At 31.5% G+C, this 19,499-nt stretch overlaps 2 protein-coding genes and 1 long non-coding RNA gene across 9 annotated transcripts; 1 reads left to right on the top strand and 2 right to left on the bottom strand.

Moving 5' to 3' along the window:
- Positions 1-480: 480 nt before the first annotated feature.
- LOC107934004 (OBERON-like protein) lies at positions 481-3,867 on the bottom strand. 4 transcript variants are annotated; one of them, XM_041117620.1, is made up of 3 exons: positions 3,212-3,867; positions 1,382-2,546; positions 481-1,216 (listed from the first exon to the last, which is right to left on the bottom strand). In XM_041117620.1, the coding sequence occupies exons 2-3, from the start codon at positions 2,529-2,531 to the stop codon at positions 606-608; spliced, it is 1,761 nt and encodes a 586-aa protein (XP_040973554.1). In that variant the 5' UTR covers positions 2,532-2,546; positions 3,212-3,867; the 3' UTR covers positions 481-605. The 4 variants fall into 4 exon arrangements, with proteins under 4 accessions (XP_040973554.1, XP_016721822.1, XP_016721821.1 ...); XM_016866333.2 differs by having other exon boundaries at positions 1,382-2,550; positions 3,212-3,859; XM_016866332.2 differs by having other exon boundaries at positions 481-1,228; positions 3,212-3,526.
- Positions 3,868-4,820: 953 nt separating this feature from the next.
- Positions 4,821-6,864, bottom strand: LOC121232146 (uncharacterized). The gene is made up of 2 exons (XR_005930364.1): positions 6,736-6,864; positions 4,821-5,012 (listed from the first exon to the last, which is right to left on the bottom strand). It is a non-coding gene; the product is annotated as an uncharacterized lncRNA (long non-coding RNA).
- On the top strand, positions 5,997-13,999 carry LOC107934001 (probable glutamate carboxypeptidase AMP1). 4 transcript variants are annotated; one of them, XM_016866328.2, is made up of 12 exons: positions 5,997-6,328; positions 7,651-7,790; positions 7,879-9,193; positions 10,270-10,512; positions 11,011-11,163; positions 11,253-11,321; positions 11,825-11,912; positions 12,038-12,121; positions 12,247-12,335; positions 12,703-12,816; positions 12,929-13,063; positions 13,633-13,999. In XM_016866328.2, the coding sequence occupies exons 3-12, from the start codon at positions 8,243-8,245 to the stop codon at positions 13,813-13,815; spliced, it is 2,109 nt and encodes a 702-aa protein (XP_016721817.1). In that variant the 5' UTR covers positions 5,997-6,328; positions 7,651-7,790; positions 7,879-8,242; the 3' UTR covers positions 13,816-13,999. The 4 variants fall into 4 exon arrangements, with proteins under 4 accessions (XP_016721817.1, XP_016721818.1, XP_016721816.1 ...); XM_016866329.2 differs by lacking the exon at positions 7,651-7,790 and having other exon boundaries at positions 7,916-9,193; XM_016866327.2 differs by lacking the exon at positions 7,651-7,790.
- The last annotated feature ends 5,500 nt before the right edge of the window (positions 14,000-19,499 follow it).

Raw genomic sequence — 19,499 nt, 5'->3', positions numbered from 1 at the left:
AACACATTGCCATGCGTACTATGTAATATTTATAAATTTAAGATTTAATCAGTTTATTAATTAAATTTCAAAATTCAAATATGATAGTTTAAATTTCTTTAGTTAAATTGATTAGTTTGATATTTTAAAATAAAAAATACTCGATAGCAATGTAACTAAAAAAATTAATATTGTATATTTAACAGAATAATTTTCATAGTCTTACTAGATAAACCAAAATTTTAAAATCTAAAAAGTAGCTGAATAAAATTCCTAAAAATAAAAATATAAAGATTAAATTCTAAATTTACAAAGAATGCAAGGACTTATTGCATATTTTTACCTTAAGTTTAACATGAAATTGGAGCATTCTCATTGCATATAACAAAGCCACGTAAAAAAGTTCATCCATAAGAAATGAATGTTAATCATATACTCAGTTAAATAGTTAAAATAGTTGGGGCGGGGGGGGGTGTTAATAATCAGATTTACAACTATTAATTACTTTTTCAACATAATAAGTTAACTGACATTAATTAAAGGTGGCTATAATGAAGTAGCAAATCATACACTAAACCAACAATGCAACTGGTTTTCAATAAATAACTTACCATCCAGAACTCTTTTTAAGGATTTGTTCTAAAATTGTGGCGCTCATTTGGGTGAGAATCTGTCTTAGAGGGGATATTGTATCCATGGAGAAGATCCCGGATTTTGGCATATGTCAGAATCTGCGAAGGGTCGCCACCGTTGCTGCTCTGTGAAGTGTGTGAACTCTCTTGCAGCTTTATCTTTTCAAACAAATACTTCTTCTCAGCCTCGGCTTCACTCAAACGGAGTTTGAGATAACTGCTAGTATACTCTTCCTCTGATTTGTCGGATTTGGCATGAGCAATTCTTTGAAGCCTCTCGGCTTCTTGTTTTGCTTCGTTGGCTTTGAGTTGGAACATATCAGCTTCAGCATGTTTAAGCCTAACGATTTTCTCTAGTTCTTCTATCTGTAGCTTCTTTTTCTGTCTCACCAGCTTCAGTTCTGCTACTTCTTTGGCCTTGTCTTCGAGCTCTCGTTCACAAGCATCGAGAGCTAAGCGAGCTTTTTTGAACATCCTCATTTTCTCATCGGCCACCATTTCCATCTTCTTTATGGCCTCCTGCACTACATCTGCTATTCTATTGCATGCTTCTTGTGGTGCTATCAACCCACCACCTTCCCCATTTTCCAGGCTTGTTGAAGAATCTGTATCAAGTTCTATAGAGAGGAGTAACGATGATTTAAAATGTGCAAAAAAATGATATCATACAACATAAAGTTACTGGTTAAGAAAACAAAAAAGGTTTAAGATCAAATGTCGTAAAGCTTTCATAGATAATTTGCAAGATAAATAATTAGCACATTCTGTACCTTGGAAAAACATTAATATCGATCTGCCGGCCATGGACTCGGCTAGTCCACCCCTCAATTTTTCTAAAAGATCCTCACACTTCAAAAAGAGTTTCTTCCCTCTGGGATCATCACTTCCACGGAAAATCATACTAACAAAATCAAGTTCTCTCATGAGAGCCTCTCTATCCCAGGCTGGAACACAATGTTGAAAGACATCTTTAACCCAACCCAACAGCTCAGATGTTCGATTGCAAGCTCGGCAGTGGAAAAGCATTTCAGTAGGACCTGTTCCACTTTTAGCAGAAGGACCCATACAAATTTGACCATCACGTATAGCACAATCTGTATGAGTCCAATGGGAACAGAAATCACAACCAATCCAGCGGCAGGTATTTACTTCAAAATCGAACTTGTTGCAGATAACACACATACAAAGATTGCAAAATCCATTCCTATTGGCACATATTTCACAGCCGCAATCATCTGCAGGTAGTTGGCTTTGGCATGCAATATTTCTGCATCTTTTGTACACAAAAACCTCGATGAGAGAAGTTTGAGATAGACTGATGTTTGGATGCAGGAAGGCCTGGATTCCCATATTTATTGCAACGAGTATTTCAAGTTGTGCTCGGTGAGCTCTAATCAAAGTCTTTGCTGTTAAATCATATCTGCTTTGAACAAGCTTCTGAAGAATTAAAAACTCCTCTCGGTTTTGCGAACCACCATTGCCTTCCAGAATAATCTTGAGTTGATTCTTTAGCTCATCTAGAAACTCATCAGGTAGGTGATGCATCTTTTCAGATATAACATCAACTCTTTCTCTAGCAATGTCTCGAAGAGTTATCTTTTCAGCATTAGAGACACGACGAATGACAGACTGCTCAGTGCAATCATTTTCAGTTTTCCCATTTACCATTTTCTTTGTTGTGATAGCATCAGCAGTAGGCCAAGTCTCTCGTGAGCTAGCACTCTCAGTTGGAGACTCATGAATGTTATCCGAGTTAAATCTGGGCTCTTGGGCATTAGACGATGTGTGAGGATCTAAGGAGATTAAGGACAACGAAGTTTGCAAGCTCCCTGGTTGTTGTTGTTGTTGTTGTTGTTGGCGTGGGGGTAGCATCTTCGACATATGCTGGTGGTTAATATTAGAACCAGATGAAGTCCCCATCAATAAAATCTCGATCTGTCTGCAAATAAAAGCAACTCTGGTGTATCATCACTCATCATCTAGCACAACTTAGAATACATTATGATATAAACTCGGGAGTCTTTCTATTCAAGTTCCTCGTTGATTTTTGTTCGATATAAAGACTTCATTAACAATTATTGTTCCACATATAACTATGGTCATAAATTTCAACACGAAAAAAGCTATCCTAAAACATTCCGTGCTACAGATAATCGATTCTCTAGTCTCAATCCTAGTGCAACCCCATCCCCACCCCCCAAAAAAAAGAACAAAATTAACGAATGTTTTATCCATATTGACTTCACGATCAGAATTTAATTGACCAAAAATTTGATAAAAAATTCCAAATCCATATCAACATTTCAAAACCAACCCAAAATTCGTTCCTTCCAAAACAAAAATTCTTCAGATCTCGTACAGTCAAATTACACGATATAAATGGTCAAAGCCCTAATCTGACTGAGTCAAACCTCATCTAGAAATCAACAATTCGAAATTCAATCATCAAAGAAAGCCTTAAATAATCAAAAACCCTAAAATTAAAACCATGACCCATCTCACTTTGCTAATCAAATGATGCCAAAAACTCAAAATTAAATTAAACTCGTGAAACAAAACCCTGAAAAATTAAAAGATTGCAAATGAAGGAAAGATAATACCTTTAACACAGACCGGTCGAAAGGTCCGATCGGCAAAGAACGGAGACGAGGTAGACCAGGGTCAAAGTGTCGTTCGAGGAAATGGATTTTTTTTTTTTTTTTGAATCAAAGGGTCATACGATTGTTTTCATTATTATGTAACGCTGCTCTCGCGTTTTTCGTGGAAGCCTTACTTTTAATAACAAAATAAAAGAAAGTCAATTTGAAAATAAAATAAAAATGTAGTACAAGACGTGTACATGGCCGGTCGCTCAATTTTAATTTAAATAAAACATTATTTTAAATTTATTTAAAAATATAAAAAAAATTTTAATCTTTTATCAATTTTTGCACAAGGAAACGATTTTTTGGGCAAACTGGGTACGCCAGAAATAGCCCCAAGCTTGAATTTCTTTTGAAATCGAGACGTGACTCAGTTTCACTCGTGGACAGTTATCAGTACGAGGATTGTGGTTTTTGAAAATCGACTAATGCTCAAATAATAGACGATCGGTGGTTAGGAAATTGAGCGTATTTAAGTAAAAATATAAGTTTAAAAAATATATTTAGATAAAAAATTAAGATTCATTTAAAAAATAAGTTAAGTTTTGAGTAAGCTTTTTCGGTCAGGTCAGACTGGCCTAAATATGAAAAAACAGCAGTTTTTTTGTATTTTTTTGTTGCTATTTTTTTGTTATTTATTCGTTATTTTATTTATTTTATTGTTAATTTTGTTATTATTTTAGAGATATTTATTTGTTAAGTTATACTTATTTTAATGTTATTTAAATATACATATATATTTTTTAATTTATTTTCAATTTGTTCAGAAATATTTATTTTAATATTTTTAATATTTTTTATTTATTATATTTTTTAAAAAAATTATATAATAAATAATATAAAAATCCTAATATGGCAAGTCAGGCTCGAGTTTTATAAATTTTATCTGGACTGGACTTTGGCAAAATATTAGGTCTATTTTTTAAGTCGAATTCGAGCCTAGCAAACGGGTCTAAAATTTTAATTGGGCCCGAACAAGCCTATAGACACCTCTACAAATAAGTTAGGTCACCAATATTTAATTGTTGATCCAATTTCAATTAACTTTTTTTAATTTCATAAAAATTAAAAATATTAAAAAATATAAAACTTGGTCCAATTGATTTTTTTATCCTAGTTCATACCGATTTATAGGTTAATTGATTCTCTATCTTATTTTAAACTTGTGTACCAACTAATTACTGATTTGATTTCAATAACTATTTCGGAAAATGTAGTGTAAATTATATTATTAAGCAAAAATACAATTAATTCAATATTGAATTGATAAAAAAGTTTATATTTTAGTACATTATTATTATTAAACATATTGTCAATGAAAACAAATAAAAAAATTACAAGCTGCAAGTTGATGATATACGTTCCTTAAATTATAAGATAAATTATATTTGATAGTGACCTAAATATTAGTAATATTTTTTATTATTCAACCATAAAAAGTTACAAAATAATCATTTAAATTATTTAATTATTTTTTCAATCACATGCTATTAAATAGTTTAAAAAAATAGTATAATAACTTTTAAATATTAGTATAATAATAAATTTAACTTTTAACCTTTATACCTTATTTCAATTGAGTATTAATTAAAAAAATAATCCTCAATTTACACATTACTTAATTTCTCCTATTTTGTCCTCTAATTCACCGTGCTCGATGCCCTCCAATTTTGCGCAATTGCCGTCGCGAACTTCCCACTACCCCTGGCACGCAAACCTCCTTTTTATTTGAAACTAGTACGATCCAGTCACACTTCGACTGGGATTGATTATTAAAAAATTGAAAATTAAAATATACTCTTAAGTAAGATTTTTAAAGCTGGGTCAGTAGTCGAACTGGATAAGTAACTAGTTATCATGATTCGGTTAAACAAATCATTAGAAAAACATAAAAAATAAAAAAAATTGATTCAATTGGTAAGTACTAATTCACAAGTCAACCGGTTTGATGTCTCTCTCTGGGTCGATACATTGATCGATCTAGTTTAAACAACCATGAATATAAGTCTCTATGCTTCGTACATTTGAAACTTAATCCTACTTTTATTTTTAAGAATTTAATCCTTTTAATTTTTTTATTTAAAAAAATCTCTTTCACTTTATATATAATCACGTAACAATTTAGTTGTAAAGTTAACTATATTAACTATTTAAACTAATTAATAACATTATAAAAATATAAAGATCAAATTATGTTATTAGAAGGGCCAAAATTAAGAAATAATCATTTTTATGAAATTAAGAAAAAAAGAAAAAAAATATTACAAGTGTGTGCCACATGTCAACATGATGACATTCATTTTATACATAAGTATATAGATTCAAAAAATATATAACCATGATGTATAGTGTGATGGTTGTTTATTTTATCTTTTAATTATAGGATCAAATATTTAATTCTTGAATAAAAAATTATTATTTTAGTCATTTTCAATTTCACAAAGCATGAAAAAAAAACGATAATTTTTATTTTATAAATTACACATATTTTTATTTTTTAAAAATTATTTTAATCTTTTTAGAATTAGATTTAAATTGATAAATTTTATAAATATTAACAGTTAAATTGATTAAATTTTTAAAATTAAAAATAAAATGTATAAATATTAAAAAAATTAAATTTATTATTACACTAAAAATGAACAGCCTAGACTTTCGTTAATAATTTGCAACTTAGTCACCCAAAAAAAAATGCAACTTAGTCACCAAAAATTTCAAATATCAAAATGTTAATCGCCAAATAAAAATTTAATATTAAAATGTTAGTGATAAATAAAAAACTTTTATATAGTTGAATGCTAACCCCAACTAATGAATGCGATTTTTTTTCACTATATTCGATCTAATGGATATTTGAGAAAAAAAAATATTTTATCTTTACCTAGAATTTATAAAACCCTATACAACTCCTTTCCCCTTTTTGCTTTTCAAAACCACGGGAATGCCTTTGGAGTTAAATTTTACAAATTTTTCAATCTGATTTTCTGCAATTTTAATCTTCAAGTGGTTGTGGTTTGTGGCTTTTGAAGTGAAATTTTGCAATATCAGTCTTCTTCTTTGTGTGTTATTCGACTGGTATGTTCTCTTTTTCTTTTTACTTGTTCTGCATCTCTTTTGTTATTTTCCATAGATTCTTTGTTTCACAAATGGGTTTAGATTGATTTTGTTTCAATCTCTTTGCTGTTTTTTTCCCATAGACTCTTAGTTTCACAATTATTTTATTGTGAATACAGCAAAAAACAGTGTGTTAGAATTCATTTCAGCTAAGATTTTTGCTTTCAGTTTTGCATATTCTTACTCCTTGTTTATATAACTGAATATATTAAAACAAAAACTTAATCTGAGATTCGAATACTTGAAATTTAGTTTCTATCGGCCTTTTTTTATCAAACATATAAATGATGCTTTGGAGTTATTTTATACGTAATTTTTGTGTTAAAATACATCCATGATGGCAATTATAAGTAAAGGCTAAAAATTACCTATCTCAGAGAAAGAGGAAAGAACTAATTCGTTACTCGGACTCGGCAGTTTCGACGGATTCCGAGACGGGATACGGATCAGATCCGGCAAAAAACGGTGGACGGTGGTGGGTGATAACTGAAGAGAAAAAGAAAAAGAAAACGAAAACGAACTTCGATTCGCAGAGATGAAAGAGAAGGGATAGATATGGTAGAAGAAAGAGAGAGAGAGAAAGAAAGCGTTTGAAACAAATGAATAAAAAAATAGGATTCAATAAATGCCATACACTCTTCTCTTTTGAAGGGAGAATAATATATAAAAATAATGTCAGGCACAATTTTCGGGAAAGGTCAGCCGTGTGGGAGAAAAAAAAAAGTAAAAAAAAATGTCTCTAAGATTTTCATATATAAATTGATTCTAGATAATTATAAATACAATTAGATTATTTTTATAAATAAATTAAAAATATTTTAAATATCATAAAAAATTCTAATAAAATATTAAACCAAACTGCCGGGTAACGAAGTCTATGATTACTTCTTTCTTCTTTCTCTTTAAGATAGCTTGGAACTACAAGATTGGTAGTTTTTAGCCTTTACTTATAGATTATAATGCCATCATGGTTGCTAATTTGAAAAGATGGTGGATGTATTTTAACACAAAAATTACTTCTAGAATAACCTGCACTTTACTAGGATAAAAATGGCTAAAGAGCATTTCTGGTCTCAAGAGAATGTCCAAAAGAGTCTGATTTTTATCCTATTCCTTTCATTCTTCTGTTGGTCCTCATTTAATTTCATCACTTTTTTACTTACGACTAGATAAAAGCTGGCTCCTAAGAAATGAGAAAGTTCCTTTCATTGAATAAAATTAATCATACATGAGAAGCTAAAGCTCATTATATGTAACTCAAGTTCACCCTTTGATGACCCTAGTCCTACCAGTAATCAAAGGAACATATATAGTTGGGGTCTAGAGAAGAAGAGAAAGAAATATACCTCTCTAGTAATGGATTAAAGTTGGATGATGCACTTGCACTGGAACAAAGTTATTTTCTGGGATCATTCAGACATTGGTACTTATATTTGCTTTTATTGTCTACTTAGATTTATATATTGCTTACTTGTGTCTTTGAATTTATATGGTTATTGAATTTTTTGCAGACTAAGAAAGCTAACAGAGTTAAGCCATCATGTGCAGAGGTTTAGGTTCCAAATCGAACATGTAAAGATGGGAGTGTTGTGAATGAGAAGACAGCTGAAGTTGTGTTACTCGATTTTTTTTCTATCTTTTTCATTTATAAATTTAATCCGTTAAAATGGAACTAGTTTAACAGCTGAAGCAGGCAAAAAACTGCCCTGCCCTGCTTTGTTGTTATCTCTTCTATTTATTATAGTAAATAATTTAATTTAGAACCCATAGTATTTTGGTAAACTTTTATTATATTTATATTATCTAACTAAAAAAAAACCACAAAACCCTTGAAAAAGGCTGCCTTCCATTTCATATAACCAAAAGAAAGAAAAAATGCCTCCAAACCTTACTAAACCCAACAGTGGCTTCACTTCAAAGCCATCGCCTCTCTGTACTTTTGTATCCCTCATTTTCCTCCTTATTATAGGTTTCTACACTCTCCATTACCCACCTGGAAATCCCAAAAAAGTCCTTCTTTTCCAGCAAATATTCCTCTCTTCTGCCTCCAACTCCACCATCGCCTCCTACCTGCGTTCCCTCACTTCCCACCCTCATCTCGCTGGCACAAAGCCTTCCCTTGAAACCATCCACTATGTCAAAACCCACTTTCAAAACCTTGGCTTGGAAACGCATACGGTGCCGTTTCAGACCCTTTTGTCTTACCCCGTTCATGCTTCGGTTTTAATGCATTTCGGCAACGGCACCGTGTTAAACTTGCCTTTAAACGAAATGGGTATTCCTAGTTATCCATCTTCAGGCTTGATACAACCCTACCATGCATTTTCTCCGTCGGGAACGGTGCATGGTAAGGTTGTTTTTGCGAACCACGGGAGGGAAGATGACTATCGCACGCTTGGGCTGATGGGGGTTAATGTTAATGGCTGCATAGTGGTAATTAGAAAAGGTGGTGGTTTGAGTAGAGGGGCCGTAGTGAAAATAGCTGAAAAAAAAGGCGCTTTGGGGGTGCTAATGTATGCTGAAGGGGATGTTTCAAAGGGTAGCTTTGGGTCTGGAGTTGAAAGAGGGACAGTTATGGAGGGAGTTGGTGACCCCTTAACTCCTGGATGGGGTGCGGATGAAGATGGGGAGAGGTTGAAGTTGGAGGACAAGAAGGTTTTGCAGAGGTTTCCTGGCATTCCATCTCTGCCCTTACCTTTTGAGTCTGCTCAACTTATTTTAGATTCTCTTGGGGGACCTTTGGCACCTCAGGAATGGAGGGATTCCGGACGATCTAATTTATCCCATGTTGGATCGGGTCTGGTTATGGTGAATTTTACTTACCAGGTTGGTTTGGCTGGCTGGTAGATTGTTGATGCTAATTTTTTTTGCTTTATTTGTTGTTACTGCATACTTTTGTTTGTTTTATTCCTGTACATACCATCTACAATGGGACAGTGATTTGACTTTTGTGCTTGATTTTAGTGTTAAAAGTTGGTCAAATTGGATTTTCAAAGATTGACAATTGAATTTGGTTTGATTTCAATGTTAAATCTGTCTGTAAAAAGAGTTTCTTTTGGTGGATACTATTAGCTGGACCTGCATTTTTTAGTCAAAAAGCTAGTTTGGTAAATTAGAGTGGTTATTGGCGCTTTTTTTAAAGAAATCGGAATGATCTAACTTTGACAAGTGAATAGCCCTTTATGATCTAATTTTGAGGGTTCCTGCATCTTTTTCTTTCACTTCCCATGTAGGGTAGTAATGATTGACTGGAAAATAAAGTTTTTATGTGTTATATGCAATGAATTTAGATCAATCAGCTCAAATTTGAACCCTTAATCTACTTCATAATGCTCTTCAGCATTTAGGATTTTCATTCATTTCTAGAAGGGAAAATGCTTGGGGTGATATCAACTTTACTTTATCAATGCCTGACCTTGGACTTCACACTATTGGAACTGGTTTGATCTACTTTGGCCTAAGAGAACTCCCCTCTCAACTGCAATTGATACATTTTTTATATGTTTGCATGGAGCCCATGGAGGTGACGTAATTAAAAAAAACTTTTCTGTTTTTACCTAGTAGTTTCCTAGTAAATTTGTATGGTATTTGCTATCCTTGTTATATGCTTTTCCTTAGCTATACATCTGAAGATGCTGGGGTTAAGCTTACTTTTCTTTCTGCTCTGTTTTTTTTAGACAGCCTTGTTAATGCATGACTGGACGGAAATTATATTGCATGATAGGATATCCATGCTGATGAAAGCTAGTTTTTACTTATTTCATTTCTTTCTAGAACCGAAGTCTATTTATTATTATTCTTTGTGGAAAGTGGAAAAACAGTTACCTTTTATATCCTATTCTCTAAAAAGCTCTTTTACATCTATATCTATCCTGGTTCTACCTTTTGGTTTATTTTTCTAGGGGGAGAAAAAGTTGGCTACAATTTACAATGTAGTCGCTGTCATAAGAGGATTGGAGGAGCCAGATCGTTATGTTTTGATGGGGAATCATAGAGATGCTTGGACATATGGTGCTGTTGACCCCAATAGTGGGACTGCAACACTCCTTGATATTGCTCGAAGATATGCCCTTTTGATGCGAAAGGGTTGGAACCCTCGGAGGACAATCATTTTTTGCAGTTGGGATGCTGAAGAATTTGGAATGGTAGGTAATGTTCCATCCTTTGTTTAAAAATGCTATGCATGTGGAGCAAATTGGGGCAACAAACACCAAAATCTAGATCAAATGAAATTCATTCTCACCAGCATTGAAGTTTTAAACTCCAAAAGCTGGGTTAGAAGGCTGACAATGACATAAGTCCCATTAGGGTATATTTATGGAATTTCATGAATAAATATTTGTTAAACGAATATATAGCAACCGTTTAACCTCACTTGTGGAGTTTAAAATTTTCACTGTGCTTGTATAGAATGATAATCCATCTAACAAATTATATGTTTTATGCTGACATAGAGTTAAGGGAAATTCATTTGGTTAAATGTAGATGTAATGAATATAGTGTTCTGATTTCAAGAGTAGGCATTTTGCAACAGCGATGAACAAGTTTCGAAAATCATCAAGTTGATAAAGCTTATGTTTTATAATAATTTTGCCCCTTTGATTCACCAAAGTTATTTTTACCTGTTGCTATTTTGTTTTTAGATCGGTTCCACGGAGTGGGTTGAGCAGAACCTTGTAAATCTTGGTGCTAAAGCTGTGGCATATCTTAACGTAGATTGTGCGGTGCAAGGGCCTGGGTTTTTTGCTGGCGCAACTCCTCAGCTAGATAATCTTATTCTTGAGGTCACAAAGAAGGTAGACAGAAGAAATATGCAAAAAGAGCTAATTACTTGTAAGGACTTTGTTTTATGATATCTTTCAACTGATTTTTATAGTAATTTCAGGTCCAGGATCAGGATTCAGAGGTTGTAGCTACAATATATGAAAAATGGAAAACCATGAATGGAAACAATGTAGGGCCACACAATCTTTATTTCTCTATGAGTTCATTTATTTAGCTTGTAAGTGCAACATGATATACATCGAATCCGTACATGTAGATTGTCCTTTACCATTCACACGAGTTTAATTGTTTGATTATGTATTTTCTTGGGATTTCATGTATATTCTGATAAGGTTGCTTGGGCCTTATCACGTGGCAAGCTTCTGTTATTTCGTGTTTTTGTTTAGTTCATTTGAGGGCATCGGATACAAATATTAGGCTTGGTGGACATTTATTTCCAGACAAAGCCTGCTAGCCTGTAGTTACGTCTGGCCTATTTAATGGTCCTTAAAATTGCCCCTATATAAATTTAAAATGACATAAAAGAGACCTACTATAAAGGAAAATGCTGCTATTTGTTCCCTTGAAGACCCATCGGTTTTCAATATGATTGTACTTCGTTTTTTGTTCTCTGATATAAAATTAAAGGTGTTTCGATAGAGCTTGATTGAGACTGACTTGGTTGTTTTGCAGATTCAAAGACTCAGTGGCGTGGATTCTGATTTTGCACCATTCTTGCAACATGCCGGGGTTCCTTCTGTCGACATATATTATGGAAGAGGTATGTCGTTATCCCTATATTAATAGTCTTTTGGTTGAAAGTTTGAACATGATGCATCTGTAGCAGTTCATAAATCTTTAGTGCTACAATTTATGTTATATGAATCTTCTTTTCCTTTTATCCAGATTTCCCTGTATATCATACTGCTTTTGATTCTTTCAACTGGATGATAAACAACGCAGATCCATTCTTTTGGCGTCATGTGGCTGGTTAGCTTTCTTTTCCTCAAATATAACCTTGATGAATTTCGAACTCTCACCCAATAATGAAACTCTATTTTAAACATTTTAATCAACTTGTCAAGATAACACTGCTTTGTTGTTTGACATGTTAGTGGCTGGAGTTTGGGGTCTTCTAGGCCTTCACCTTGCTGATGATCCAGTTCTACCTTTTGATTACCTCTCCTATGCTAAACAGTTGCAGGTATGGGGTTATTCTCTCCTTATGTTTGTGGATATTGTCAAGTGTTCCCAACCATTTCCACCTATTACTGTTCTTTTACAAGGTTTTGGTGGGCTGTTGATTGTTAGAGTTAACCGTTGGTTACAGTAATGTTGTCAAGGCTATCTGGGGTTCTATTGAGTTGAATGTTAGCTTTTGGTCTAGAATAACTCAAAATTGTTAATCCTCCTGCTTTCACTCGAAAATATTCTCTCTCTTTTTTTAAGATTAGGTGACTTAATTTCTTTTCCTAGCCGGCCCTTGAACTTTGTCAATATTAATGTTTCTAAGCAGCTAACTATCAAGGTCAAGTTTGATCATGCAACTATTTTCTGGCCATCTCATGTAGGAGTATAAAGATGCCTACAGCAGAGTTTTGGATGGTAACATATCCCTCACCCCCCTAGCCGCATCGATTCAAGAATTTACATCTGCAGCAAAACAAGCTAACGAAGAAACAAAGGTAAAATGGGAAGAAAGTTAATTGGAATTCTATGAATTTTAAGGGGGAAAGATATTTCAAGTAGTCATTCCTTATAGACTACTGCCGTGACATCTTCCATTGTGGATTGCAGAAACTAATGGAGCAAGAATTTACCAATGACCTTTTAGCTTTGAAGATCAGAGCATTGAATGATGGGTTGATGCTTGCCGAAAGAGGCTTCCTAGATACAGATGGAATTAAAGGAAGGGAGTGGTTCAAGCATCTTGTAAGTGTTTTCTTTTCGAAAATTGCTGTTAGGACAGAGGTTTTACATACCGGTATGGCAATGTGATTTGCTTCTTTGACATATGGCATGCTTATTTAACTTGTGTTGCAAGTTGGTACTGTGCGGATTCATGTCACTCAGTTTCTAACTCAAATTTCACCTCAAAACATCATCATCATATGGGAGTCATATATTTCAGTTTGCTATTAGGACAGAGGCTTTAACATACCGGTATGGTGATGGGATTTGCTTCTTTGACATATGGTGTACTTATGTAACTCGGGTTGCATGTTGGTATAGTGCTGATTAGTACGGAGGCTTTTAACATATTGGTATGATAATATGATTTGCTTCCTTGGTATATGGCGTACTTACATAACTTGTTTTGCAAGTTGATAAAGTGCTGATTCATATCGCACGAAGTTTCTAACTCATATTTATGACCTTGGAACATCGTCGTCATCATTATCATCATGCATCAGAGTTTACTGGAAGATAGTCATGTATTTCAGTTTTGCTTGTGAATAAATCTCATATTTCATCTTCTTCTTTTTTTGTATTCGTTTCAGATTTATGGACCTCGCAGCAACTACGAGAGTGGATTGGAGTTCTTCCCTGGAATATCTGATGCCATGGCTGAATCAAAGAACATGAGCCAAAAGGACGGGCATGCAGCAATTAAACACGAAATCTGGAGAGTTGCTAGAGCCATCCAAAGAGCCGCAGCTGCACTCAAAGGAGAACTTGTCTGAAAAAAAACTGATAGCTGCAAGAGTGGAAGTTGAAAATTAGACAGAGAGAGAGAGAGGCATAAACTTGTACACATATATATATATGTTTTCTGTTACATTTAAATCTATGTCGGTAGCCATTACCGAGCGTTTGCAAATTGTACTCCGTGGCATTGATTATGAATGTAGAAACTCTTCATTTTAATTGATGGTTGTTGAAATCATAAAGGAATGGTTGGTTGGACCGGTTGGATCAAAATTGATGGTTAGACCAGTTTTGAGCCAGGGGAAGAAATGATTGATGTGTTCAATAGGCAAAATGATGATCACCTATAAATACATAACACTAGGGGAGAGCATTAGTCGGTTAAAACCGATTTGACTATTTACCTGACCAATTTTGGTTAAGTCGCGTAAAGGATATTGGATTTGGACTTAATATTTCATATTATTAATTATTTTAAATATATATTTTATATTTTCATTATTTTTAAATATATTTATTTTAAAATTTATATTATAATTTAAGTTTTTAATTGAGTTGGTGTTATGAGTCAATTAAATAATAATTCAGTTTAGAAAATCATAAAAATATTATTTTGATATTTAACATAACTTAAATTATATGAGAGTATTTTAGTCCTTTAAATTGGTTATAGTAGAATTTAAACTCACACATTGTGTTATACCTTAAATTTATCATTCAATTAAAGTACTATTTTAATCTTTTTATATATTTTAATTTTATTAATTTCCTTGAATTGTATATATTAATAATGTTGTATGTTAAAAAAATAAGAGAATAAATTATATTAGGATGATCTTAAAATATATAGTTTTTAGGCACTAATAATATAATGCCATCATCCATTTTTAAAAATGTAAAAGTCTTATTATACACATCAGTATTTAATATCTTCTCTAACTTAATGTAACTTTAATTAAATTACTTAACAAATTAATAAATAAACAAACATATTTTCTTCTTTTATAATTCTTAAATCGTTTTATTTTTTGTAAATTTAATCATCTTTTATTTCTTTACTTTCAAATTATTTTTTTATTCTTATGAGGTCCATCTTTTTATTATTTTTAATTTCCAAACTGAATTTTTCTTTTTATTTTTAATTTTCTATTTCTGAAGTTTTAATCAAATTTTAGAAATTGATAAAACCACCAATGGTGGTTATAGTTTTTCAGATTTCCATTTTTTACTAATTTTTGTCTAGATTTTTAATGGTTGATTTTAGGTTTTTTTTATTTTATTTATAAATTTGTGCTTATAATTTTTTATCAATTTTTTAATTTTTAATTATTGATTTAAGCATTTTCAAATTTTATTTATTTATTATTATAACACAGCTTCAAGTTTCTTCTCCCAAAATTTTAATTAAAATTAAATTAAATTAGAGATTATATTGTATGTAATTAAGTGTAAAATAATATTTATATATGATAAAGTGATATTATTTTATTAGTTCCTGAATTTGAGCCCGTCTACTTACCCATAGTGTTTGAATTATTTTAATCTGATAAAAAAAAGAAGAAGAAAATTACAGTTTTTATTTTAATTGAGGGAATTCTATATTCGAATTCTCAAGATGCTGATAATTGTGATCAAAAATTAAGAAGATGCATTCACCGCCACGTTTACATCCCACTCATTATCTGGACGTATTGATAATGAGAAAAGAGGAATCATTTTCAGATGAATTCCTTATGTATTTCAACTGAGAAATATCCACAGATTTTTCCATTTCTATTTGGTAGAGTAAACTTTCTCTCAACAAGAATCGAGTTGTGATTTGGCCCTCACTTAAGCATCGGTACAAACTTGGAGCAAAGCAAAACCCTAGTTAATTCACGAATCAGATTAAAAACCAGGTTTTATAAATTTTTAATGTATTTTTTTATATTCAAATTTATATGAATTTAAAATCAAAATGATTAATTCCACCAGCAAAAACATTGGTTTCAGCTACCAACAAATCATGTTTTATTTTCTATACCACAAAAGTACCCATCAAACAGTCACATTATTAGTTTTGATGTAAAACAAAAACAGTAAACAACATAAAAAATCCCCAGCTGTGTATATATTTATGTGGGTTTTCATTCATATTTTTATATCGAATTTGTTAAATTATCAGTTTTATTAAAAAATTTATTAAAAATTTTAAAAAAAATTAATTCAATCAATTTATATTGATTTCTAATCTGATCGATACTCTCGATTATTGATCGATCAACTAATTCGATCTGATTGATATATTTTGTAACAAGTGAAAACCCACAAAAACAATGTCACTAAACTACAATAGCAGTCTTGCTTGTCTTAAAAGGAACCCACTATGGGTTCTTGTAGAATGAATTATTGGCTTTCATTTTTATCACCAAAAACTATAATGTTGAAGTGAATTAGTGATTTTGATATAATTCTATTAATTTTACATTCTCAATTACAAACCCCCAAAAAAAGAGAAAATGGAACTTAATTAGTTGATGTAGGAAATAACATCGAATTTGGGTTCGAAAAACGAAACCCAATATTTACAACCTCTTTTCTTTACCCTACTAGAGATGAAGTGAAGTATCAACATGATCATAAATCTCAAACGTTTTTGATGTGCTTGAGGTGTCATTAGCCCTAGTTGTTGTTGTTGATGATGATGTTGGGATTGCCATGGTTCGCCTACCGTACAAGCTCAATCCAAGAGAAAGCAATGAGGAATCCTGACGGGTTTGTTGTTGCCTATACAACAACCCGTTAGGCTGGTATCGCGTGCTTGCAGATTCGGATTCGGATAACAGTTTCATAAGCTCTTTCTCCTCTCTTTTTTCTCTATCTTTTTGTAGCTGCTTAAACCTTTGTTGCAAAAGAGCAATTGAGGAACTAACCATAATACAATCACCACCACCTTGCCTACCCATTCTCAAAGAACCCTTTTTTTTTTTAATGGCAATTTGATTGTTATGTTGTATGTATTTATAGGTGATCATCATTTTGCCTATTGAACACATCAATCATGTATATATATTGAAATGATTTTGGGGGTTGATTTGGAAATTATATTAAAAAGAGAATAAGCTGTTGAGCAGCTAAATACAAGAAGAATGAGCTAATAAAGGGTATAGTTTAAATAATAGCTTCTTCAATGGAAGATAAGTGTGAGGGGTAAAGTCCAAAATCTCCATTGGGAAGTAGTATTTGGAAGGAAGCTTTGGGGGGAATAAATGGTTAGGTCATGCATTGTTTGATATTTTTTTTAAAAAATTGGGTAAATTACAACTAAGGAGTTTATGTTTTGATTATTCTGTTTTAAAAAATTATAAAATAGTCTTGAACTATTTGAAAGTTTTCATTTAAGTCATTCGGTTGTTAAAATCGCAGCTATATGACATTCTCCGTTCATGCAAGCTCTCCTTCCCTTCTCTTCTATCGTTTAGTTTTTGTTTATGAAACAACTTTGAAGGTAATGAATCTACGCACCAAAATATAAACAGTTTTCTTATTTGATCTCTGACATTGATTGCCAGATCAACTTTCTTTTACTTGTCAATAGATACTAATCCACCGTACCTATCGTCGAATCATTGCTTGGAGCCCACTAGTCAGGCTTTTAAAAAAAAAACTTAGAAGCCCAGTGACTTAAATAAAAAAATATTCGAATAGTTTAGTAGGTTAAATGAAAACTTTTGAATAATTTAGTGACCATTTAGTAACTTTTTTTAAGTTTGGTGATCAAAATGTAAACTTACTAATAGTTTACCTAAGAAAGTTTAATTATAATTTTTGGTTAATTATGCTATTAGTTCCTATCTATATGTAAGTTTTGGATTTAGTCCTATACTTTAATTTAGTCAAATTTAGTGACCTTACTTTTTTAATTTTAAAATTTTAGTAACAACTCAAACAATAGAAGTTAAATCCATTTGTGGTTAAATTTTGCTATTAGTTTTGTAGATGTAGTCTATGTTTTCCAATTTAATTCTATTAAGTGATTTTGTTTTAAAGAATATGTGAAAATTGCAAGTTGACATGGTATTACACATACGATAATATGTTTCATGTATAAGACTTCGAAAATAATAGAACTTAATGAATTTAATAACTACAGTTTGGTTAATATTGAGATTTCAAAAATTGAAAAGTATGGTGACTAAAAATAACCAAATTAAAATTTAAGGACCAAATCCATAACTTAAGCATGATATAGGACTAATAACAAAATTTAACCATAATTATATATCTTCCTAGAAGATGCAACACCGCCACGTTCGCTAGCATATTCATATATGTGTGTATATATATATAAACATATGGGCAAGTATACTTGATGGGTCCCTCTATTTTAAGGGCTAGATCAAATTAATCCCTCTACTATTAATTAGATCAATTTAATTCCTATACTATTAAAAAAATTAAATAAGGCCAAATTTCAACAGTGAATATTAACTATATTCTAAATTGACCTCATTTGATTCTTTTCAATAGTACATGGATTAAATTAATCTGGTTAATAATAAATGACTAATTTGATCCCGTCCGTATACTAGAGGAACTTCCTAAGCACATTCACCTATATGTATGTATGTATACTATTTCTTGACCCTGTTTACATGTGAATAGCTTTGATTATTTTAAGGCCTTGGCTTTGGGAGTATTGAAAAGGACAAGAGTATCATAAGGAATAATTTCAGAGTTAAATGATGTTTGTGAAGAAAAAAAACCCCTTACATATACCCTACCATGCAATGAATTTTTAATAGCTGTGGGCTATAGATGTGATAGCAAATGAACCTTGGGTTTTTATAGTTCAGGTGATAAGGATGTATTTGCTACACATTATAAAGTTGAAGCCACAAATGTAGTCAACAAATGATTCAAACGGGCTCAACCATGGCCATCCAAAATTTACCCTCTCATATTTTCATATACTCTTTACAAATTTAGAATTTAGTATTTGTATTTTTATTTTCAAAAAATTAGTCCTCATACTTTTTAACTTTTAAATTTTTGATTCAATTTTTAACATTACTAAATTTGTTGATTTGAGATTCTGAAAAAAAAAAGGAAAAGAAACTCTAATAGTAATATAACTAAAGAAATGACGTTGTAATAAACTTAAATTTAACAAAATAATTTTAATAGAATTAATAATTAGACATGAATTTTAAAATTTAAATAGTAAAAGAATTAAATTTCTTGAAATAAAAGTACAAAGGAGTAGAGAAACTTATGAGATATTTTATCTGGTAGTTTTTGTTATGGGAGTCTTTAATTAATGGATAAACTACACTCAAAGTCATTAAACTATTAAAAAGTTTACATTTTGGTCATTGAATTTAAAAAAGATTTAAAATAGTCATTAAATTATTTGAAAATTTTTATTTGCGTCACTGAACTATTAGAAAGTTTTTATGTAAATCACTAGATTGTTAATTTTTTTCTTTAAATCTAGCTAATGAACTCCAAATGATAATTCAACAATCAATACGATAAATCAACGAATAGAACATACCTTAAATTCAGGTTGATCTGAATCTTTTTAGAATTACCTTATCATTGCTTAAAAGTTAAAATATACCATAAATCCCTATCCAAAAATTTAATCCTTTTACTTTTCAAATTTCAAAATTTAAGTCAAATGGTTAATATTATGAAATTTGTTGTAGTGACATTTAAAAAAAAATACTCTTAGTAA

This window comes from Gossypium hirsutum, chromosome A07 (assembly GCF_007990345.1).
Source record: "Gossypium hirsutum isolate 1008001.06 chromosome A07, Gossypium_hirsutum_v2.1, whole genome shotgun sequence".
Classification (NCBI taxonomy): domain Eukaryota; kingdom Viridiplantae; phylum Streptophyta; class Magnoliopsida; order Malvales; family Malvaceae; genus Gossypium; species Gossypium hirsutum.
Note: the sequence above shows the minus strand (reverse complement) of the source record. Positions and strands in the feature narration are given on the sequence as shown.